The sequence below is a fragment of the Dendrobates tinctorius genome, unplaced genomic scaffold (genome assembly GCF_039654945.1).
Source record: "Dendrobates tinctorius isolate UK_male_01 unplaced genomic scaffold, ASM3965494v1 ptg000258l, whole genome shotgun sequence".
In the NCBI taxonomy this organism is placed as follows: Eukaryota; Metazoa; Chordata; class Amphibia; order Anura; family Dendrobatidae; genus Dendrobates; species Dendrobates tinctorius.
Window position 1 is genome coordinate 2,068,931 of NW_027361925.1, and position 24,797 is coordinate 2,093,727.

The 24,797-nt window shown below is 45.2% G+C and overlaps 1 protein-coding gene across 1 annotated transcript; it reads left to right on the forward strand.

Moving 5' to 3' along the window:
- Nucleotides 1-530: 530 nt before the first annotated feature.
- ERCC6L (ERCC excision repair 6 like, spindle assembly checkpoint helicase) lies at nt 531-23,027 on the forward strand. The gene is made up of 3 exons (XM_073558768.1): nt 531-744; nt 16,702-19,267; nt 21,648-23,027. Exons 1-3 carry the CDS (start codon nt 650-652, stop codon nt 22,914-22,916), a joined length of 3,930 nt encoding a protein of 1,309 aa, XP_073414869.1. The 5' UTR covers nt 531-649; the 3' UTR covers nt 22,917-23,027.
- The last annotated feature ends 1,770 nt before the right edge of the window (nt 23,028-24,797 follow it).

A 24,797-nucleotide genomic window follows, 5' to 3' on the forward strand; every position in this document is an offset into this window, starting at 1 on the left:
ACGCTTCGTGGTAAAAAACGCAGCATTCTCATTAATTTTGCGGAAAATTCCGCATTTCTGGCTATTTTCTATGTGTCTCGGGACACGCAGAAAAAAACGCATAAAAAACGTTTTTTGAGCAAAAAACGAGCAAAAACCGCGCATGAAAATGCACGGAAAAATCCCCACGTTTTCTGGGAAAGAGTCCTGTTTTTATGCAGAAATTATATGTCAGATATAAATGTGTAATCAGATGTCAGATCCAGTCTGCGGCTCAGTATTACTGCAAAAAATGACATGACAGGATTCCTATCTAGCTATATACAAGTGTTCTTCTGTCTACTGGGATTCAGCATTCTTATATAGAGCAGGCTAAGGTCCCTCTGCCAGCTAGGAAATAGCCGACCCTGTGTGAGAAAGCTAAAGCCCAGTGCACAGAAGGACCAGGTCCTAGCTGACTTGGATTTAGCCTCAACCTGTACTGTACAGAGCACGACACCCGTAAATACGGCCGCACAGTGAAGCTCGCGCAGGCGCAGTATACGGACAGAGTCCTCACAAGGGGGGAGAGTAGGAGCTGTTAGCCACGCCCCCTGCAGTGCTTTATGGGGAAGAGGTTTTGAATTCTCGGCGGCTCAGTTGTTGTCGCCTCTCCGCGGCTCCTGTCACTATGGAGTCAGCGGACACCAGGCCTCGATGTTCCGATGATTTCAGTATCGTGACCCGGGTGGAAGAAGATCCCGAGCTGGCCGAGAAGTATGAGCGGTAAGCGGGGTCGTGATCGTGCATCTCTGTGGTCGTACATGTGTGTTGGCTGCGGCCCTCGGGAATACGGCCTCTCACAGCCCCGCTCGGGGAGGGAGAGATGAGAGGTGTCTGACCCCCCTGGGGGGGAGAGGAGTGATAAGGGTGCCTGACCCCCCTGGGGGGGGGAGGAGTGATAGGGGTGCCTGACCCCCCCCAGGGGGGGGGGAGGAGTGATAAGGGGTGTCTGACCCCCCTGGGGGGGGGAGGAGTGATAGGGGTGCCTGACCCCCCTGGGGGGGGGGAGGAGTGATAAGGGGTGTCTGACCCCCCCGGGGGGGGGGGGAGTGATAGGGGGTGTCTGACCCCCCCGGGGGGGGGGGAGTGATAGGGGGTGTCTGACCCCCATGGGGGGGGGGGAGTGATAGGGGGTGTCTGACCCCCATGGGGGGGGGAGGAGTGATAGGGGGTGTCTGACCCCCATGGGGGGGGGGGAGGAGTGATAAGGGGTGTCTGACCCCCATGGGGGGGGGAGGAGTGATAAGGGGTGTCTGACCCCCCCCGGGGGGGGGGCGGGGGGAGTGATAGGGGGTGTCTGACCCCCCTGGGGGGGGGGAGGAGTGATAGGGGGTGTCTGACCCCCCTGGGGGGGGGGGAGGAGTGATAGGGGGTGTCTGACCCCCCTGGGGGGGGGGGAGGAGTGATAGGGGGTGTCTGACCCCCCTGGGGGGGGGGGAGGAGTGATAAGGGGTGTCTGACCCCCCTGGGGGGGGGGGAGGAGTGATAAGGGGTGTCTGACCCCCCTGGGGGGGGGGGAGGAGTGATAGGGGGTGTCTGACCCCCCTGGGGGGGGGGGAGGAGTGATATGGGGACCCCTCTAACACCAGGTCCCGGTGCCTATAAGCTTGTGGTTATTACATGGCGGAGATGCTGCCTCCTGTGCCGGTCACTTGCTGCCCCGGGATGCGGCCTTTACAGACACAGACGGGATCAATGTGCATAAGGGTGTGTGCACACGCTGCGGATTGATCAGCGCGGATTTTGCAAAATCCGCAGGTCAAAAGACCTGCGGATTAGCCTGCGGTTTTGCCCTGTGGTTATCATCTCTACAGTGGAGGAGATGGTAAACCGCAGCGGAATCTGCAGAAAGAATTGACATGTCATTTCTTTCTGCGGATTAGAAACCGCAGCAAATCTGCACTGTTGTTTTTAATTCCCATTGGGAATAATTATAATGGTACTGTACACCGCAGCAGAATCTGCAGCGTGTGCACACACCCTAATGTTTATTTCCTGCAATTTCCCCCGTATCCGGCCATCCACTGCCGGAGGACTGGGTAATCATTTCAGGCCCATATAGAATAAAACATCAAATAACCATGTTATACCCAACTCCATATGGAAGGAAAACAAGGTTCAAATGAGTATTCTTGGAAAAACATATACATTTTTATTGGATACTAATACATAAAAAATGTAGCGCACACACTGCCAAAACAGGCTTAATACATGGGGGATTTGATCACGAAACGTGCGTCGGGGCGCCAGGCACTTTCCTACCAGTAAGTTGATGGACAGCAGTTTGTCATGTTACATCACTATGCATTAGGAGGTGATTTGTTTTTGCACCTCGTTTTCATTTCGTTCAGCCTACAAGCACTTTATCTAGTGAGGACTGCATTGGGCGGTCTTTTTTCTGGGCACTTTATATTCCACTAATTGCATTACTTTATATGAGAACAATGGGGTGTGAATTGCTTTAGTAATGAATTGGTTTTGATTGCTCACTTTTTTAGTGCCTCGTTTTTATAAACATGGTATAGAATAATTGTCTGTCATTAAATCCCCCATGTATTAAGCCTGTTTTGGCAGTGTGTGCTCCACATTTTATATGTATTAGGATCCAATAAAAATGTATATGTTTTTCCAAAATATTCAGGATTGAGAGTCCTCAGTAGTTGATACCTTTTAATGGCTAACTGAAAAGATGGTAACACATTGACCATAAAACATCCGGTCTCCTTATCTATGAACTGGTCCAATGTTTATATTTATGTTTCTCCCTCTCCCATATTGATAGTTCTGCTTCACGTCACTTGTCTTATCTATTGCATTTTTTCTAGGCTGTATTGTGCATAAATATGTGACTCTTCAGATTTTGTATTAGTCTAGCCTGATGAAGAGACCTGAGTAGTCTCGAAAGCTTGCAATGTGTTACCATCTTTTCAGTTAGCCATTAAAAGGTATCAACCACAGAGGACTCTCAATCCTGAATATTTTTCTATCTACTGGCTAACACGGTACAAAGATATACATCTTCCCTGTATGTTTTTCCAAGAATACTCATTTGAACCTTGTTTTCCTTCCATATGGAATTGGGTATAACATGGTTATTTATGTTTAATATGACTGAGTTATTGGACTTTTTATTGTCCTTGATTGATAAAGGAATTTTTGGTATTCCATATAGAATAAACCCGTGTACTCGTCTCCTTCAGCGCATCCTTGTTCCATCGAAGCCAACATCCAAAAGAGTAAAGGCTGCAGCAGTTCCAGAACACATCTGTCACGTGCCGGGAATAGCAGAGCCAACAGTGCTGTATGGGCCGCGCGTATCCACTGCTTCTATATTAGATGGGTCCTGATGTGATTCAGTTGGGGGTGTCCGCTAGTGGAGAGAGACCCTACTATATGGTGCCCATTGCTGAGCCACAGTGCACTTTCAATTCAAAAAAAGTTTTAAAAATCTCTTATATAAAAGTTCATGTCTCTTTTCCGTCTCCATAGATACATTTAATAATGACCACGTTTGGGTTTTCTATGTCCCAAAAAAAGCTTAGCCAAAATGGTGTGGGCAGGGGTATACAAAACTCAGCATTCTAAGAACTGCAGAGTCTGCAGCAGAGGAAACTGTGATTTTACCCAAATGACAGCAAGCAGCCAAGTAAGTGACATATCTGTGGAATCAGGGTCTCTGCCCCTACATCTTGCTGCTCTCAGATGTGGGAGTCAATACTTGGTGACAAATTCTTTTTAATCCCAAAAGACATAAACAGGCAATTGTTTAATTATTTGCACAATATACTGTAATTAAAATAATGGTGAGGGACAGCTTTTAATCTAAGTACCCCTGTCAGCAGGATTGTGCTCCGTAACTACAGGCAGTGTCAGGTCGGCGCCATTATATTGATTACACTGATACCTGGTGATGAAATCCGTCTTGTTGTTTTAAGATGCTTGATATGATATGCTTGTGCTCCAGGGCGGCCTGTGGGGGTCTTCATGTGATGCTCTGCTTACATATTAATCTGTATGGCTTCTGACAGGTCCCTGATCGCTCACTGACCTGCCCCCTAGTTTACATACTGAGTATAATATGTACGGGAAGAAATAAATCGCATTCAGCAGGCAGGCGGTGCTGCAGCATAATTGTATGTGGAATGTGTATTTAATTCTTTTGTTGGATGGTATACATAAATTCATTAAAAATCAGTCTGAAAATGGTGCTAGCCACACCTGCACAGTAGCAACTATTGGCGATCTGATAGCTGCTACAGAGAGGCGCCATCTTGGTAGACAAAAAAAATGTCTACACTAAGGTGACGCCGGCTACGCCTGCACCGTAGCATCTATGGGGGATTCGATAGATGCTACAGTGTAAACGCCGGTGGCGCCATTCTGCAGGAGGTAGCTTTCTTGTTTCTAGCAAGATGGCAACACCTGCACAGTAGCAACTATTGCATCGCCAGCAGCTGCTACTGCATTGGTGCCATTTTCAGCCTGATTTTTTTTTTTTTTTTATGAATTTATGTATACTGGGTCGCCCTCCCAGGGCCGTGGGGTACTCGGTACCGGGCCGGTGTTGGCGGGATGTGTCACAGCAGCGGTGACCCAGTCCGTGGCCCTGGGCGCCCATATAATGGGGGAATTGAAATGGTGGGATGTAGTGAATGGAATAGTTTGTGACGCCACCTGTGGTGTTCGGCAAGTGAGATGTTAGGTCGACGCTGCTTGCAGATCCTCTGGGGCTGGTGGTGTGTGGCAGCCAAGATGGTGAAGCTCCCCACAGGTGGAGCTGTAGCCCCAGGGTAGTGTAGATGTAGGGGGAAGAGGAGAGGCGCAAGCGGTGTAGAGCTGGTACCCAGATGTAGCGGTGCTGGGTGCGTTGGCGCAAGAATCAATGGAGGACACCAGGGCTTGTAGTTCCAAAGCTTTACTCACAGTCTGTAGTACACACAGGTGCCGGCCTCCGTGCTGTGTCCTCCGGGTCAGGGACCCAGCCAACCTCCAGGCAAGATGGAATGCTGAAAGAAGGAAGATCCGGCACTGGAGACTTAATAAAATCCACGATAAGTTTTATTCACATAATTTCATGATAAAACCATAAAGGGGAAAACAGACCCCCCCACGCCTGACGCGTTTCGAACCTTACACCAGGTTCTTTCTCTGAGGAAGAACCTGGTGTAAGGTTCGAAACGCGTCAGGCGTGGGGGGTCTGTTTTCCCCTTTATGGTTTTATCATGAAATTATGTTAATAAAACTTATCGTGGATTTTATTAAGTCTCCAGTGCCGGATCTTCCTTCTCTCTTCATGTTTGCAACACATGGTGGTCAGCCATTTGATCCCTAGGCACGACCGGCTTACAGGACTATTTTGGTGAGCACAAATTTCCCTTTCCCCTTCCTAATTTTCTAAAGATGGAATGCTCCCTTCCAACGCTCCGCCAACATGTGACTTTCTGAACGTCTCCTCTTATAGCGCCTTTTAGTGTGAAGATCTCCTAGTACTGAGTTACACTGGAGTTCCTCCTAACCGATGTTCCCAAGAACTCTACTTGTACGGCAGACAGCTGTAGCCCGCTTCCGGGACTCCTGAGTCCCGGCTCTCTGTCCGTGTTGCTATTGTGCCCCCAAGTCTTAGATGGGAGTAGTGCATTTACAGCCCACTACTCCACTGGTGTCTGCTGCAGAACCATTAGTGTCCATACAACCTCGGGGACCGGGCCACGGCCTTGCGCTTAGAACTTCTAGGCAGGGTTCTTCCTCTAACCCACATCTCCTGTGTTCCCTATTTCTCCTACATTCCGTACTTGTCTTTCTTGCCTATGGAAGCTCAGGCTTCAGTTCTACGTCTTTCTCCTTCTTTCCTTTCCTGAGGCAGCTGCAGCATTCCTTCCTCCATCCCTCTTCCAGGGATCTCCTTCCCTCACTCCTCCCAGAGTGACTTCCTGTCTGACTGACCTGTAATCCTAAACCTTCTCACTCTTTTATGTATTCTAACTCCACCCACCTCCCAGCACGTTTCGTGTTCCAAGCAGGGAGCCACCAAAGGTGCTCTGCTACACTCCAAGCAAAGAGCCGCAATGTGGCTTTGCTGAACTAACCTGTTGTGTGGGGTGCGAGTGTTGGAGCGTGGTCAGGAGTTCCCTCCTTACCTGGATGGTGGGGCACCACACCTCAGGTGAAGGTGCAGTACCTCTGTGGCGATTGAGCCTCAGGGGCGCCACAATACCACTGGGAAAGAGCTGCCGGGATGGAGATGCTGTGACGTGTATTATATAGCGTGGCACTCCTGTAGGGTGCACAAGCAGGTTACCCAAACCAAAGTCCAATAGTGAAAAATAACTTGGCACTCAACTTAAGGCGTAAGTAGAAGGTAATTTTTATTTGCGCAGTCTGCATAAAATGTTTTGGCCTACATGGCCTTCATCAGTCTGCGACCATAAAATAAATACAGGCATATAATCCGTGTGTCCCATACCAAACATACGAAAAATTGCATCATATACTTCACAAACGTGATAATTGAAATATTAATACGATGAAAAATCATTCTGAGAGGAGTACAATGAAGAATTTAATCGTGTGGAGAACCAGATGGGAAGACTAGAAAAAGAAAGGAAAAAAAGCAATGAACCTACCCGACTGTTTAAAATTGTTGTGGTAATATGAAGGTCAAGCTTAGGACTGTATTGCAATATATAACAATATCTGTATGGAAAAATGGAGAGGGTTATCCACAAGAGAAAGAGACATAAGGTATAACAAAATACCTGTAATGTAGCTTATAGGTGAGCTGTCCAGCTCCCTATAGTAGTGGGATACTGTGTATTAATGAAGGGGAAAAAATCCGGATGGTAGGGTACTGTAAATTCACAACAGGCCAGAGTAGCTGATGGCAGAAACTTTGTGAGGCCAAGAGAAAAGAGATCATAAATATTGGAACCCCACAGGATGATTAGGGTGATATTATAAAGATACCTGCTATGTTGAAAACGAGGCATGTAATAGAATTTTCTGTTGGGAATATATATATACATAGATATGGTACAAAAAATGTAAACCCCCTTGCTTTTTTCCCGCACTGATATTGTTATATATTGCACTTCAATAGGGTCCTAAGCTTGACCTTCATATTACCACAACAATTTTAAGCAGTCGGGTAGGTTTATTCCATTTTTCCTTGCTTTTTCCAGTCTTCCCATCTGGTTCTCCACACGATTAAGTTCTTCATTGTACTCCTCTCTCAATGATTTTTCATCGTGTTAATATTTCAATTATCACGTTTGTGAAGTATATGATGCAATTTTTCGTATGTTTGGAATGGGACATACGGATTATATGCCTGTATTTTATTTTTGGTCGCAGACTGATGAAGGCCATGTAGGCCGAAAGGTTTTATGCAGACTGCGCAAATAAAAATGACCCACTACTTACGCCTTAAGTTTAGTGCCAAGTTATTTTTCACTATTGGAAATGCTGTGACGACTTGAGGAGAGTAAGTATGAGGTCGACTTGAAGCAGCGACTGCAGCTGTCATTGTGCCACAGCCACCGGCTTCTGCCGCTTCTCCGCCGGCTTTCTGGACAATGACTCGTGTATAAGCGGGGGGGGGGGGGGGGGGGGCTGTTTTCAGCACAAAAAAAGTACATGCATACAGCCAGTCAGTTTTCGGTGATGATCTGGGGATGCTTCAGCAAGGCTGGAATTGGGCAGGTTAATCTTTGTGAAGGACACATGACTCAAGCTGCATACAAGGTTATCCTGGAAAAACTGTTGATTCCTTATGCACAGGCAATGTTCCCCAACTGTGAGGACTGTTTTTTTCAAGCAGGACAATGCGCCATGCCACACAGCTAGGTCAATCAATGTGTGGATGAAGGACCACCACATCAAATCCCTGTCCTGGCCAGCCCAATCTCCAGACCTGAACCCCATTGAAAACCTCTGGAATGTAATCAAGAGGAAGATGGATAGTCACAAGCCATCAAACAAAGAAGAACTGCATTAATTTTTGTACCAGGAGTGGTATAAGGTCACCCAAAAGCAGTGTGAGAGACTGGTGGAAAGCATGCCAAGACACATGAAAGCTGTGATTAAAAATCATGGTTATTCCACAAAATATTGATTTCTGAACTCTTCCTGAGTAAAGCATTAGTATTGTTTCCAAATGATTATGAACTTGTTTTCTTTGCATTATTTGAGGTCTGAAAGAACTTTTTTTTTTTTTTTTTTTTACAATTTTGACCACTTTTTGTCAGAAAAAAAATACTAATTTTTTTGCTTGGAAATTCGGAGACATGTCAGAAGTTTGTAGACTAAAAAAAAATTTACATTTTAATCAAAAATATACCTATAAAGAGAAAAATCAGACAAACTGAACGTTTGAAAGTGGTCTCTTAATTTTTGTCAGAGCTGTATATACTCAGACCCTTAGCTGTCACAGTCCACAGGCCGCATTGCCCAGCTCTGACATATACTACCGTATATACTGCAGTTCCACATTTCTTCAAAGGAAGACTGGCATCGCAGCCATGTAGGACTGCAACCAACCTCTGAAGGCAAAGGAAACACTGGCTCCCTGTGGCAACATCACAGGGGCTACCATGGGTCTGGTGCACGCGCACATCAACAACTTCTCCGCTTAGATGCTGCTGTCAGTGATAAAACTCCTATACCGCAGGACCAGAGGTGAGTATCAGCAGCTGCTTTCCTGCCTGCACCCAATCAGCGCTGGCCTCATGATCCCCACGTTCGGATGCTTGGATGGTGACGGCCGCTGGCAGCTCACTGCCTCTTGATGATTGCTATGCCTGAAGGCAGGGAGGGGAGGCCTCCTTCACATGTCCATGTTTCCAGTACGTGTAGTACCATTCTTTATTCGGTCGTCCATGACAGCACAACCTGAGAGAGGGGATCCGCCCTCCAGGAACAGGAAATCCTACAGATACATAAGGGCGGCACCTCTCCCACGCATCAGTTGGTTTCCTGTTCCTTGAGGACAGGATTCCCTACAGATCATGCCATCATGGTTGAAGGAATCCCCAGGCCGGCTGTCTGACTCGGGTAGCGGGGGGGTCTCCTACCTCGGGCAGTCCCCTGGAAGCGCCACGGTGGCCTGGGTAGGGTTCCACGTCAGTGTGCGGGGCAGGTGGGAGCGGGGTCAGGCGGATGCCCGTCTCCTGGGCCAGCGCCAGCGGGTAAGTATGGATCCTCCTCCCGACCCCGGTCCTTGGTCCTGCTGGTGCAGTCTCCCTTCGTCGGGGGCGTGCGGCTGTGCCTCGGTGGCGTGCAGGGAGCGCTGTGCGGGGTCGGTCGCCGCCGTGGCGCTGGTGGCCTGCACGCCCCCTCAGACCGGAAGTGACGCGGGGGCGGTGCCAGTAGCGCCGGACCAGAAGTCGGATGCCAGCCGGCTTTTTCTCCCCGTGTGTCGCCAGCAGGCGCAGCGTCGCGGGAACCAACAGAACAGCTGGGGGAGTACCCATGGACGTCGGAGGGAAAGGGGGGAGGGGGCGAGAATCAGCCCCTGGCCATGACACCTGTGAACCCGGATTGCCGGGGGGAAGAAAGGGCACAGAAGCACTGCAGAGCGGCTTCGGCTCAGGTGCAGGAATGGATGAGCCGGAGGCTCCCGTGGCCCAGCTGGACCGAGAGCAGGAACGTACCTCAGAGAGGTCCCAAACCAGCTCCCAGCAAAAGAAAAAGCGAACTGGACAATCTGACCATAGAAGTTCCTCCACGCCGAAGGATCCAGCTTGCCCCCCCGTGATCCGGTACCTACGCCTTCTGCTCAGGGTAAGAGATCTTCGTGAATGTGCCCTGATGCAGTGTTCCCCTTATGTTTTCCTCTTATAGGGGAAGAAATGCGCTGACAAGGCAAAAAAAAACCAGGGAATGCGCCCTTTGCAAACGCCCCTCGCCGGATGCCTACCCCTAAAAGGGGGCGTAGTCAAAAAAAAAAAATTACCAGGCATACTTCCTTACTCTGTCCCCGCTCCTGTAGGTGGCGGAAGAAACCCCTGACTTCGCTACAAGTCTACGGGAAATTATCAGGGAGGTTAAAGCCCTAAAATCTGTAACCCAGGGGGAGTCGTCTAGGAAGAGAAAGAGAGCAAGTTTCTCAGGGTCAGGCTCTTCAGCTGACCCTAGAGGAAATGAAGACTCCTCAGAGCCCTCCACCTCCGCGTCTGCGTCCTCTTCAGACGAAGACGCCAGTCGTTTCTGCCTAGGTCTGGAACAAGTGGACAAACTAGTCAAGGCAGTCAGCGCTACCATGGGGGTAACGGTCACAAAACCAGAACGGTCAGCGCAGGACCTAATGTTCGGGGGTTTAGACCCCAGGAAACGTAAGTCGTTCCTGTTAAACGACAAGGTCCAAAATTTGATTAATAGGGAATGGAGGAAACCAGAAAGGAAAGGCTCCCTACCACCAGCTTTTAAACGGCAATATCCCTTTGAGGACCCCGTGGTAAATAAATGGGACAAAGTCCCGAACTTGGATGCAGCAGTGGCTAAGGCGTCCAAAAAATCTGCTATCCCCTTTGATGACATGGTCTCTTTAAAGGATCCGCTGGATAAAAAGGCGGACTCCTACTTGAAAGGCACATGGGAAATGTCAGCTGGCGCCCTGAGACCAGCTGTAGCAGCTACCTGCACAGCCAGATCTATGATGTTCTGGCTGGACCAGCTGGAAACGCAGTTACAGGACGAGCCTCGCGGAAATCTATTTTGAAAACCCTACCTACCATCCAGGATGCGGCACCCTTTTTAGCTGACGCTTCGGCAGATTCTGCAAGAATGGCGGCCAAGGCCGCAGGGCTATCAAATGCAGCCCGACGGGCTATATGGCTGAAATGCTGGCCCGGGGATATCCAGGCTAGATCCCGGCTTTGCTCCATCCCGTGTGAGGGGGGAATATTTATTCGGACCAGTCCTAGATGAACTTCTGGAGAAGGCTGGCGACGATAAAAAGAAATTCCCTTCCCTGCCCACCCCATCCTATAGACGTCCCTTTGCTAGGAAGAGATTTTTTTGGAGGAGGTCATCCAGGGACCGGGGAAGATGGGAAGATAAAAATAAAAAAGGTACCGGGTTTATGTTTGGAGGGGGACGCCAGGAAGCATCCCGTGAGACCAAGAAACCTCCCCAATGACTAGAGGCCCCGGTGGGAGGTAGACTAGCGGTCTTCTGCCAAGCCTGGTCGCAGATCCTGGGGTTGATAGCCTCAGGCCTAAAGCTAGAATTTGCCTGTGTCCCCCAGAACAGTTTTAGGGTCACCCCGCTCAGGTCTTCTCTGGCGGAACAGACTGCCCTAGAGACCGAAGTTGTTGACCTATGTCAGAAAGGAGTACTGATAAAGGTACCAGGTCCGTAAACCAGATAATTCTTACAGGACCATAATCAATCTGAAGGCACTCAACAGATACCTGGTCATTCGACCTTTCAAAATGGAAACGATCAGTTCCACAATAAAATTGTTTGAAAATTCTTATGGTGGTGTTGGATTTAACAGACTCTTATTGCCATATACCCATATATGCGTCTTATCAGCGTTTCCTTAGAGTGGCAGTTCATTTACAGGGGTCGTTACAGCATTTTCAATATGTCGCACTTCCCTTTGGTATAGCAGTTGCCCCCCGGGTGTTCACTAAATTTATAGCGGAGGTTATGGCCCATCTGCGGGAAACAAACATCCTAGTAATCCTTTACCTGGATGACTTTCTTATTGTAGGCAAAACAGCAGTCCATTGTCTGGATCAATTGCAAAAAGCAAAATCAGCTCTGGAGTGGTTAGGGTGGCTGTTAAACATTAAGAGTCACGCCTACAGTCCATGAAAGTCCAGCAGTTCTTGGACTTAACCCTAGACTCGCAGAATCAGGAGTGTCGTCTTCCACCCGAAAAATTAGTTTGCCTACGTCAGCATGTCTTGAACGCCTCCAATAGCCCTACCATGTCTCTCAGGAAAGCAATATCCCACCTGGGTTCTCTCTCATCCTGCATCCCCGTGGTCTGATGAGCCCAGTTCCATGCAAGGGTGCTACAGGGCGAGTTTTTACGCCATCAAAAGATCCTGGGCGGTTATCTAGAAGGCCAGTTGACTCTATCCCCAACATACCTTGAGATCCCTTGAGTGGTGGCTAGACGAGAACAATCTAGCCAGAGGGGTGCCCTGGGAATATAACGTAACCCGGGTAGTCACCACAGACGCAAGCCCTACGGGTTGGGGGGCCCACATGGGGGAAATCTTGATCCAGGATCTGTGGGAATGCCATCAGTTGGGAATGTCCTCCAACCTGAAAGAGCTAACAGCCGTAGAGCAGGCAGTCAAAAACCTTTTTGTGTATCTACAGGGTCACCATGATCGAATATTCTCCGACAATCAGGTCACCGTGGCTTACATCAACCACCAAGGTGGGACTCGTTCCAGGCCCCTGATGGAGGTAGCAGAACGGCTGTTCCAATGGGCAGAGCAACATCTCCTGTCTTTAACAGCTCTGCACATAAAAGGAAAAGAAAACACCACAGCAGAGTTCATAAGCCGCAACCTTCTAAAGCAGGGGGAATGGTCCTTAAAAACGTCCATCTTTGACCGAATCATACAAAAATGGGCGCAGCCAGAAGTGGACTTCTTCGCCACCAGAGAGAACAGGAAGGTGCCTCAGTTCTGCTCTCTAAATCCCAGGGAGAATCCTCTGGCAGTAGATGCTCTTCTGGTCAAATGGGATGTCGGGCTAGCATACGCCTTCCCTCCCCTGGCTCTACTACCCCTGGTGATGAGGAAGGTCAGGAAGGACAAAGCAAGGATTATAGTGATCGCCCCATTTTGAACCAGGAGGGCATGGTTCTCATGCCTCAGGACCATGTCGGTGTCTGACCCTTGGGTCCTACCAAACATCCCAGACCTCCTATCCCAGGGCCCAGTTTACCATCCTAAGGTAGCTGGCCTACATCTGACGGCGTGGATTTTGAACGGGCACTACTAAAGGAGAAAGGTTTCTCCTCGGCCCTAATTAACACCCTGCTCAAAAGCAAAAAAACGATTACAACCAAAATCTACGTTAGGATCTGGAAAAGATTCCTTCATGGTTCAGGGGTAGTAGCTGGGCAGCCCACTCCCATAGCACAGATCTTAGAGTTCTTACAAAGAGGTCTGGACATGGGACTCTCCACCAGCACCCTTAAGTTACAGGTGTCTGTTCTAGGGGTGCTTTTCAACTGCAACATCGCCAGTAACTATTGGATCAATAGGTTTATTAAAGCAACAGGCAGGTCCAGACCGGTAGTGAGAAATAAATTTATGCCATGGGATCTAAACCTAGTCCTTACAGCCATGACAGAGGCCCCGTTTGAGCCTTTCATCAGCTTCCACAAAAAACCTGTCCCTTAAAGTGGCTCTCCTGGTAGCGTTGACATCAGCCCAGAGAGTTAGTGACATCCAGGCGCTGTCTAGACTTCCTCCTTGCATACAATTCAGGGACGTCAGGGTAATTCTTACACCTGATCCAACATACCTGCCTAAAGTAGCCTCCAGTTTCCATAGAACTCAGGAGATAGTTCTTCCATCCTTCCTCCCTAATCCCATGAACGATAAGGAAAGGAAATTACACACGCTAGACGTTAGATGTCTCCTAGAATACCTGGAAGTTACTGACCCATGGAAAAAAGATAATGCCTTGTTTATTTCCTATCAGGGCACTAGAAAGGGCCTTAGGGCTTCAAAAAGCTCGCTAGCGAGATGGATTAGGGAGGCCATTTCATTGGCATACACCTCAAAAGGCAAACTGGCCCCTGGCAAGCTGAGGGCGCATTCCACCAGGGCCATGGCAACCTCTTGGGCAGAGAGATCGGAGGTCTCGATCGACCAGATATGTAAGACAGCTACTTGGTCCTCTCCAAGCACCTTCTACAACCATTATAGACTAGACCTGGGTGCTTCCTCAGACCTCTCCTTTGGTGTCAGGGTTTTGCAGGCTGTAGTCCCTCCCTAAAGTAATTATTACTCTCTGTAATTCTCTCAGGTGGTGCTGTCATGGACGACCGAATAAAGTCGTAGCTACTCACCGGTTAATGGTATTTTTCGGAGTCCATGACAGCACCCGTATATTCCCTCCCTTTAGTTTAATTTGGGTGTGCACTTCCTCTTATATGTACACGGGTAATTAATAGTCGTGTAAGAGTATTGTATATAAATTATGCTATTAACCTGTGTGGTCCTCTTGTGCTCTGTAAACCAACTGATGCGTGGAGAGGTGCCGCCCTTATGTATCTGTAGGATTTCCTGTTCCTGGAGGGCGGATCCCCTCTCTCAGGTGGTGCTGTCATGGACTCCAAAAAATATAGTTAACCGGTGAGTAACCGACTTTCTTATGAATGCCACACGTACCCATTATAGTCTGTACTGGTATGCACTTGTTTTGTTTTTTTGTTTTTTTTGTTCCTGCAGCATGGATGGACCACACACAGCACAGGGAGGGCAACCGAGTATTATCCATGTGTTGTACGTGTTTAACATTGCAAAGTATAGAAGAAGCTTTGTTTAATTATTTCTTTATCCACCGAAAAATGAAAACATTGCAGGTCTTGGAAATTGGCGACATATTCCCCAACGTTTAGTTTTTTTTTTTCATTGATAAATTAATGCAAAGTGGACATGTTTGATATCACTGTAATCATACTGATGAGCAGAATCGTATTGCCAGGTCTTTTTTTTTTACCACAAAATTTCCACCCTAAAAACAATGTCAGCATTGCTGTGTTTTGTTTCTAGAGCACTGTGATAAAATGAATGTAGTCATTCAACAGTACTACTTGTCCCAAAGAACCCAGACCTGATATGCCTGTGTGGACAGAAAAATAAGGGTTATGGGATAGGGAAGAATGTCAGGAAAGAACGGAAATTGGTTGTGTTAAGGGTTTAAAGAAGCACCCCATGTTTGGTTTATTTTTTAATTAATATATGTATCCATGTATGTAGTGTGTGTATTAATATAGTCACCGACCTCCGCTCTGTGATGTCACTGCGGTCGAGACTAGCTGGCTTATTCTATGCATGAATTGATGTCACTGAGGAGAGGAGCAAAATGGCGCTGGATACCAGAGAGAGCGGCGGTAGGGGAGCATATTAGCACTTACACACTACATTACATGCATATATGCACACATTTTAATAAAAACTTACCGTATATAACATGGGAGTGCTTCTTTAACAGAACCTCTAACGTGCAAAAAATGCAAACCACCAAAAAGTAACCCAACTTTTGAAACTACACTTCTTTAAAGGGAATCAGTCAATATGATCGTCCCTCCTACGCCGTCTGTATGTGCATGTAGGTCGTAGGAAGCTGAAGAACATGACACCTTGAGATCTGCAATCTGATGTCTTATTCCAGAGAAATCCATGTTTTTCTTTTATGTAAATGTTAAGATCTCTGGGCCAGACATGGATCTCCCTGAGAATCTGCCTCCAGAGATTACTTAACATAAAAAGGGGGTGTTACCAGAGGGACAAGTAATTGATGCAATACCGTAAAACTGACCGAGGCCGAGCACATGTAGTTGTCACGTGACCGCATTAACACAAATCACATACTTGTGGTCAGGTGATTGCCGCACAGGAGAATCCAGCCCGTGTGATGTGTATACAACCAATATCCCTATCAGACCATGGATATGCTGAGGCATCTAGAAAGAGATTCTAGCAATCAATAGAATTGATAATTTATTAAGTCAAAAAAGATAAACATAAAACCAAATAATTGTGTATAAAAAGATAGGGCAAAACCTCTAACAAAAGGAGAAACTGGCATGAATAAAAAAGATAAGTATGATGGTATATATCCAGGGAAATGCAGTATGCGAAATATTAATGACACGAGAGGTAATTGTTTTCTTTCGAAAAAGGCAAAATATGCTGCAGAAAAGTCTATTCAAAATGCAAGTGCAGTATCTCTTATCAAATGAAAAGAGCAGCAATCATCTGAAAAAAAAAAGAGACAAATGCCTCCTACTAGTATTAGATTGACACCTGGATACTACACCGTAAACAGGTGACTTTCTGTGTTCCTCTTATCTAAGAAGGGTAATTCTATCCATTATAGCAATACTAAAGTGCAGGTGCAATTTTACGCCCTTAGGACATTGTCCCTTTAAATAGTTTAAATGCAATGTAAGCCAAAAGATCTTATACATGTATATGTAGTTGCACATGATGAAAGGCACATTACCTGAAAAGAGAGGGACCACCAGAGCAGATGAAAGTGGACGTGTCACGTCTCCATAACGCAGCGTTTTTTCGCTTTTCGTGCAGATGTCCCCGGAAGAATCGAAATGGAGAGGGGAAAAGTTTCTTCACCTTTTGCATTATGTCAGTGAAACTGACTTTAGTCAGATGTCATCCACGTGTGATCTTTTCTTCGCTCGGACCACTTGATCAGATAAATTGGTCATTTGCACAGTGAAATATAATAACATGAGTACGATCTGCCGCTGCCACTTGTCAAATTTAAATGGACATGTGCACAAGCTAGGGGATAGCGTGGCCCACTCCTGGTGCGGCTACTTCTGGCAATGAGATGGTTGGTGACTTTTATCATTTGTTGGTATTTGACGATTGGCTGCTAAGTCTGTACTAGGTAGAGGGCAAAAATTCTTAACTATGTTGACTTATCAATATATTTATTTTTTTTTTTCCCCCGCAGGTATGTTCAAAAAGCAAAGCAAGAAGCTAAGAATGGAAACTTACTAAAGTCAATAGAATATTTCCAAAAAGCAAACAACATACATCCGAGTGAAAAGCTGAAAGGTCGCATTGCAAAACTGGAAGAGGCTCTCCAGCAGCTCGATCTCCAAAATGAAGATGATGAATTTGTAGATGTGATGGGCAGCGGGCTGATGCTCTATAAAGAACTATGCAGTAAACTATTCGAACACCAAAAGGAAGGTGTTGCATTTTTGTACAGCCTTCACAGGGATGGAAGAAAAGGTGGTATTTTGGCAGATGACATGGGGCTTGGAAAGACCATCCAGGTTATTGCCTTTCTTTCCGGAATGTTTGACGCTGAATTGACTAATAATGTATTATTGATAATGCCGACAACGCTAATCAGTAATTGGGTGAAAGAGTTTGAGACGTGGACTCCAGGCATGAGAGTAAATGAATTTCATGGCACTAGCAAAAAGGAGCGAAGCCGAAATCTAGAGAAAATCCAGAGAAAGGGTGGGGTTCTCATTACCACCTATCAAATGTTGATTAATAATTGGCAGCAGCTCTCTGAATACAATGGAAGAGATTTTGCCTGGGATTACATCATTTTAGATGAGGCTCATAAAATTAAATCCTCATCGACAAAAACTGCCAAATCTTGTTCTGCAATTCCAGCTAAGAATCGTATTCTTCTAACGGGCACACCAATCCAGAACAACCTACGGGAGATGTGGGCTTTGTACGATTTCGCTTGTCAAGGAACGCTCCTGGGAACAGCTAAGACTTTTAAAATGGAGTATGAAAATCCAATAACTAGAGCCAGAGAGAAAGACGCCACGCCAGGTGAAAAAGCTCTTGGTCTAAAGATATCTGAAAACCTGATGAAAATAATTCAGCCCTATTTTCTGAGGCGGACAAAAAATGACGTTCAGCATAAAAAGGTTTCTGGGCAACAGGCAGCTGTCGAGTCAAATACTAAATTATGCACAATGCCTTCTCTTACAAGAAAGAATGATTTTATAATATGGGTCTATTTATCATCGATTCAGGAAGAGGTGTATCGAAAGTTTATATCGTTGGATCAAATCAAGGAATTGCTGATGACCACTAGGTCTCCTCTAGCAGAACTAAACATTCTGAAGAAGCTCTGTGATCATCCGAGACTTCTGTCTGCAAGAGCCTGTGTCCAGCTTGGATTGGAGGGAGATGGCACAGAAGAGCATGACATCGAAGCTGTTACAAAGTTTGATCATCTTTCTGATAAAGTTCTTATAGAGGAGTCTGGAAAACTTGTTCTTTTGATTGCGCTCCTAAATAAACTCAAAGAAGAAGGTCACCGAACTCTTGTTTTTTCACAGTCAAGAAAAATGCTTGATATGATCGATCGCATCTTGAATAACCAAGGCTTTCACATCATGCGCATTGACGGCACAGTTTCTCTCCTAGATCGAGAGAAAAGAATTAGTATGTTTCAGACCAACCAGAGGTACTCTGTATTGCTGCTAACAACACAAGTAGGCGGCGTTGGACTGACATTAACTTCAGCAGATCGTGTGGTGATTTTTGATCCGAGCTGGAATCCAGCTACTGATGCACAAGCGGTTGACAGAGCTTATAGAATAGGGCAGCAAGCAAATGTAGTAATCTATCGACTTATCACCTGTGGAACAGTTGAGGAGAAAATCTATAGGAGGCAAATCTTCAAAGACTCTTTAATAAGACAAACGACCGGTGATAAGAAAAACCCTTTCCGTTACTTCTCGAAGCAGGAATTAAAAGAGCTATTTTCTTTGGAAGACACCCAAACCTCTTCCACTCAGATTCAGCTTCAAAATATGCATTCCTCTCAGAGGAAAACTGACACAAATCTAGATGAACACATTGCTTATTTGCATACTTTACCAATTTTTGGAATCTCAGACCATGACCTCATCTATGCACATGAGATGTCCTCCCAAGATGAGGACAATGAATATGAAAATGAACAAGAAGGTCAGTACATTCAAGAAAGGGTTCAGAAGGCTCATGAACTAGTCCAGATGGAGTCTCAACTGAATGAGCAATTAAAGGGTTCAGAAGGAGCATGGTTTAGACCGAATGTTTTCCTTGAAAAACCTAAACAAAGGAGTCTACCTATTAAAAAAACAGTCTCTCCTCCTGAGATTGTAGATCTTACTGAGCATGAAATTGCAAATGTAAGTTGTCAAATGACCAGTCTAATCATAGAAGATTCTGATGAAGAAGTTCTTCACCCTGTTTCTTTTAAAAAGGAGCCCCAGAATGATTTCACTACTCACGTAAGTAGTTTAATCATTGAAGACTCAAGTGGAGATGAGGGACCACCTTCTGCGCCCCCTAACTGTGAAGCCTCAAAGAATAAAAGCGATCACCTAACAAGTTTGGTTCATGATGGGTCTTTCGGAGAGAATCTGATCCAGGCTTCATTTAAAAATGAATTTCTAAAAAAGAAAAAGGACCAGACAACCAACTTGATACCAGAAGATGTCCGTGAAGAAGATGCAGCTCAGATACAATTTACAAAAGCATCGTCTTCCAGCATGGTAGGTAAAAAATGTAGTGCTCTGAAGACTGTTTTCAAACCTAATCTAACCAGCTTTACTACATGCACATTTAATGATCGTTATGGCAAGGATACCAAAGATTAATAGTTCATTAATGGATAGAAGTCATACACCTGTATTGTTCTCTCATGATTTGCTAAATATATAATTGGAGATAATATGCTGTAGAGATGAGCCAAGCTGAAATATTGCCTGCTCGTATTAGTAGGCTACATATAAGACAGAAGTGGAAGCTATAACTCTAGTATGTATTTCAATAATGTCTTGTAAGTTTATAATCCCATTGGCAAAATTCTGAAAGATTTGCTGAAACCTTTCCTGATTCAACACCCTCCTCATTTTTGCGCATTCTTTTTTTTTTTTTTTTCATCCCTTTATTCCATAAGCTATAGGTGTTATTTTTTTTCTTCAGTCTAGCTGTATGAGGACTTGTGTGGTTTTTTTTTTTTTTTTTTTTTTTTTTTTTTTTGCAGGATGAGTTATACTTTTGAATAATAGCCTTCATTTTATCCTATAATTTACTGGATAACGAGGGAAAAAACAATAAGCTTGTGGCTTTTTTTCAGAGTCCAAACATTTTTGGAGTTTGGTGCTGTGTGAGGCTTGCTTTTCTGCACCCCCAACACCTAACTTTCATTGATCCTATTATATGGGGTAAGTTACAAGTTTTGATCACATCTTATTGCATGTTTTTGTGCGTTTTTGCAACAGCTGAATACCACATTTCTGGTTTTTGGACACTTTATTTTTCTCTCGCTGGTGTTTACTCATATACTATATTTTGATCAGATTTTTATTGACATGGAGATACGCTTGTATATTTTTCGTTTCTGCACTTTGCAGTCTTCTTGAGGGACTTAAACCTGTGATCGTCTCATTGCTTGTAAAATACTCAGCAACACCTCAGTATTGCAGTGTACAGCAAAAATCACAGTCTACTATAAACTTTCATAAGACTATCTCATGACAGGCAAAGATACGTCAGACAGGTATGACAACTAATCACTTAATTTTTGTCCACGACTGAAACCGAAAAGCTTCACATTTTTGCTGCTCCAGTGTTTTCCAATCTCTTAGTCGGATGTTTCTATGATTACTGAAGTACAATTATAAACATTTCATAAGGTTTTACTCTTTTGGTGACAAATGCATCCAGTTTATGTGAAGACTCAGTATTTCCAGTGCTGGCCCTTAGTTTTCAGACTTCGCCCTGGCAGCTGTATATCAGCTTCTGGGCAGATCCTGACTGTAGACCTCTTTGTTCTTGTCCCATAGCTCAGACTGTATCACAATTTGTACTATAACAATGCTTCCGAGCATGAATAGCGTTTAAAGGGGATGTTCAATGAAAACCAGTTCCCCTGGATGGGTGATAACTTGTCGATTGATGTTTGTCCAACTGCTGGGACACGCAATGATTGGCAAAACTAAGAACCTTTATCCCCCAGTAGAGTAGGGCAGCAGTGCACAATACATGTTTGATTTGTGGTCGATTCTTTCCCTATGCGGCTACTGAACGCTGAGCCCCGTTTTTTCCAGAAGATGCTTCATTTTTGTAATGGGGATAAGTTCCTCATTCTTCTCATCAGTGCAGATTCCGTCAGGCAGACACCCTCCAATCAGCAAGTTATCAGCCATCCTTTCTATAGGTTTTACGAGTGAAACCCCTTTCTGCCCCCCCAACGCAGAGCTGTCTGCTGTCCAATCATTTGGCCGATGGCCATCTCCCATGAATCGCGTACACAGGAACACTTGCCCGAGCACTGCTGTGTGCTCTGAGACTCCTCAGAGAGGCTTATCTTCAGGGAGACCGAAAAAGGATGAGCCTCTGAAATTCACCAACCCGGATTCTTGTTTTCCTATTTCATACCATTGTCGGTATCTACATTTGCATAAATGGGTTGTCCACTACTAGGATGTTTGTCCCTGACTAAATAAAAAAGCTTATACTCTCCTCCTGTGTCGGCACTCATGGTCCCGGGTATCTCGTGTGGTTGTTGTGACACTTGAGCCTGGCACCCAATCAGCACTGGCATCATTTGTCCCGCCTTTGCATGAGTTGAACCTGAAGAAAAGGAAGTCAGAGCTGTGACTGATCTGGCTTTTTCTTTATGTTCAATTCATACATAGATGGGGCCAGTTACTTCATCGCTGATTGAGCGCCGTGCTCAAGTATCACAAGAGCAGTGGAGCCGCAAGTGCTGACACCGCTGGCACAGGAGGTGAGTATAAGCTATATTTTATTGGAGCCAAGCATTTAGATAAAGGGGTGGTCTTGGTCTTAGTAGTAGACAACCACTTTAAATTTCTTATGTAAAATGGTTTTCCAACTACGTGACTTTTGTCTTTCTTTTTGCAGGGAGCAGGAAATTCTCTATTAAATGGACATTCTGAAATAAAGGATATTGCTGCAACTGCTAACAGTTCAGATATTAAGAAAAGTCCAAACATTTTGCAAAGTTGTATCTTCAAGGCAACAGAGCTTCAACAGCCATACGTGTTGGATAATAATGTAAGTCTAAAGGAAGACCCCAACTTGTCTCTATCAAAGTCGCAACTGCAATGTGACTTCAACCTAGTCCTAGAAGATTCGATGGATAACGATAAACTTTCTACATCAGTGAATGAAATGCAGAGTTTAATGGAAGCCTCCTTGGCTCCAGTGACAGACGCTCTACTAGTACTCTATGACTCTACTGAGAATATGAGCCAAGAAGGCAACGACTTGGAACATTCCATGGAACTTGGAAGAAGTGTGGACATGGAAAATCCAAAGCACAGATGTGAAGGTCCTGATGTTCCAGAAACTTTTCAGAATGAAATGGATATATTAAACTCTTGTCAGGAAAATAACAAGAGTGAAGCTGGTATATTTGATTCAGAGGAGAGCGATGAAGAGGTTTTCTCTAACCGTCGGAAAGCTACAAGGAGAATTGACTCCGAAAGTGAGGTAGAAAGCTCACTGTTCGTAAATTATGAGAACGAGGTGCTGTTCTCCCCTTTCAACAGCCCTTCTGTCAAATTGTTGAGTGCCTCAACTCCAAAGTTAGGAAAAAGTTTGTCTGATAAGTTTGTTCAGAGGAGCAGTCTAGGAAGGCGTAGGTCTATTGCTTCAAGAAGGTCTCTAGTTCATGTAGCTGTAGAAGAAGCAACAGACATTCAAGAAAATATTAGTGACAGAGATGAAGACAGTGACCAAGGAGAGGAAGAAAACCTGCTAGCTACTGAAGCTCAGGAAGCTGATGAAGAGGAGCATGAGAAGACAGAAGAGCAAGCTGGAGAAATGCTCGCCCAGGGGGACAGTCTATCCTCAGGAGAGGACTATGAAGCAGATAGCTTTGTGGTAAAATCATCTTCTTGCGAAGAACTATCTGAGGAGTCTACTGGTGAAGTAGAACTGATTTCTGATGAGCAAGTTGATTTTATGGCTCCAGAAATAAAAGAAAATCAAACAAAAGAACTTGGTCAAGAAGACCTCTACTCTGTACTGGTGAATCGTGGCAAGGAGTATAAGGCTTGTGGACAAGTGAAGGAAGCGTTAGACTGTTTCTTGAAGGCCCTTGATATTCGGTCGGGAGACCCGGAAGTTATGATGATTACTTTGAGTTTGTACAGGCAGCTATCTTAGGGTTCACAATATCTAGTTATCGGTATAGACAACACTAGCAGTCATTAAGGGAGTCTGTGCCGTGCTTTATAATTTGACAATAATAAATTCAGAAACTGTTTTGAAGCTTTATTTGCATCAATGTATTCATTTATGTACATTTCTAAATATTTTACTGCCTTTGCCATTTTCTTTAACTTCTGTCACAAAAGAGCGATTTCATTCATACTGTATTGGTGTATATATGAAGCTCTACTGGTAAGGCTCAAATGTTGCTTTCTGTCCTTTGATCCTTTTGCTACTTTGTAATTTAAATATTTCCCTGCTTTGAAATCATCTCATACAGGTGAAGGTGCTTTCTTGCAAGCTTGTCACCAGCTTTTTTTTCCTCGCCACCTGAGGACAGCATAAAGTAGGGGCAGGTACCCTGATTACAATGGCATCAATTACGGAGATTTTTGCTGTAGTTTTGATTCCTGTTTTATTAGCTGCAACTCTGCTAGTCTTCTGTGGTAAGCTCCTGCTATGTAGTCCTGCTTTTTTTGTTTTTTTTTCTGTGGACAGTGTAGGCAAAAAGCTGTCCCACTGCAGGCTCATTATCGAGAAGTGGAAGTAAAAGTGATATGAGAACTACAGCATGGTCCAGTAATAGTGATGAGCAAATGCGCTTGGATAAAGTCTTATCTGAGCACCTGGGCATGCTCCTATATTATCTTAGAGTCTCTGCGGCTGCATGATTTGCATCTGTTACACAGCCTGAAAACATGCGAATATCGCCTATTTGTTATGGAATCCCCACATGTGTTCAGACTGTCTAACAGCAAAAAATCATGCAGCCGCAGGGACTGACATGATACACAAGCACACTCAGCTGATTTTAGTCTCTCTGTTTTATGCAGCTCTAAGAGTGGGTAGCAGAAACCTGGTAACAGATTCCCTTTGAGGTAATGAATATAAATGCTGTCCTATTTGATGATGCTCAATGTAAGGCCTCATTCAGATGGCCATGAAGCAAGATAGAGTTTATCATCCATATTGCAGCTGCAAGTCTTGGCTTGATTGCAAACCTACCGAACGACCAGCATCATTAACTCTTTTACCCCTGAGGGTGCTTTGCATGTTGGTGAACGGGCCAATTTTTACAATTCTGGCCACTGTCCCTTTGAGGTTATAGCGCTGGAGCAGATCCCTGTGATTGAGTCTTTTTTTCATGACACGTTGTACTTCACTTTAATGGTAAAATTTCTTTGCTATAGTTTTCAAATATTTTTGTAAAAACAAAACCCAGAAATTTGAGGAAAACTTTGCAATTTTCAGTCTTTGAATTTTTATGCCCTTAATAACCGCCGATAAGCCTTTTAACGGTGGTAAGTTAAGGGTACTTAAACCACAGCACCATTATTTAACGGCGCTGTGGAAAAAGTGTATAGCGCCCCCCAGAGTTCAATTTTCTCCACGGTCTCTGCTGCTTGGGGTAACCGAGACCCCAGAGAACGTGATTCGGGTCAGTTTTTACCAACCCGCTTTGGCGATAGCCATTATTTACCGTAAACGGCGACCGCAAAAATAAAGTCTGTGCCATTTAATTTCTCTCCTCTGATGTGATCGCACATCAGAGGAGAGAGAGATGGGGTCCCCGATTCTGCTCCCCCTCCATGGGTGCCGACATCTTCCGGTTAGAAAATGGCGGGTGCAGTGCACCCGTCGATCTACCGGCCGGCAGACACTCATTCATTCAAAGTGCATTTTGATCACTGTTATAGGGTTTATCACAGTGATCAAAATAAAAAAATAGTAACCCCTACCTTTTATAGATTTTCATTTTTCCATTAGGGTTGAAATTGGGATTAGGGTTGGAGCTAGAATTGAGGGGTTTCCACTGTTTAGGCACATCAGGGGGTC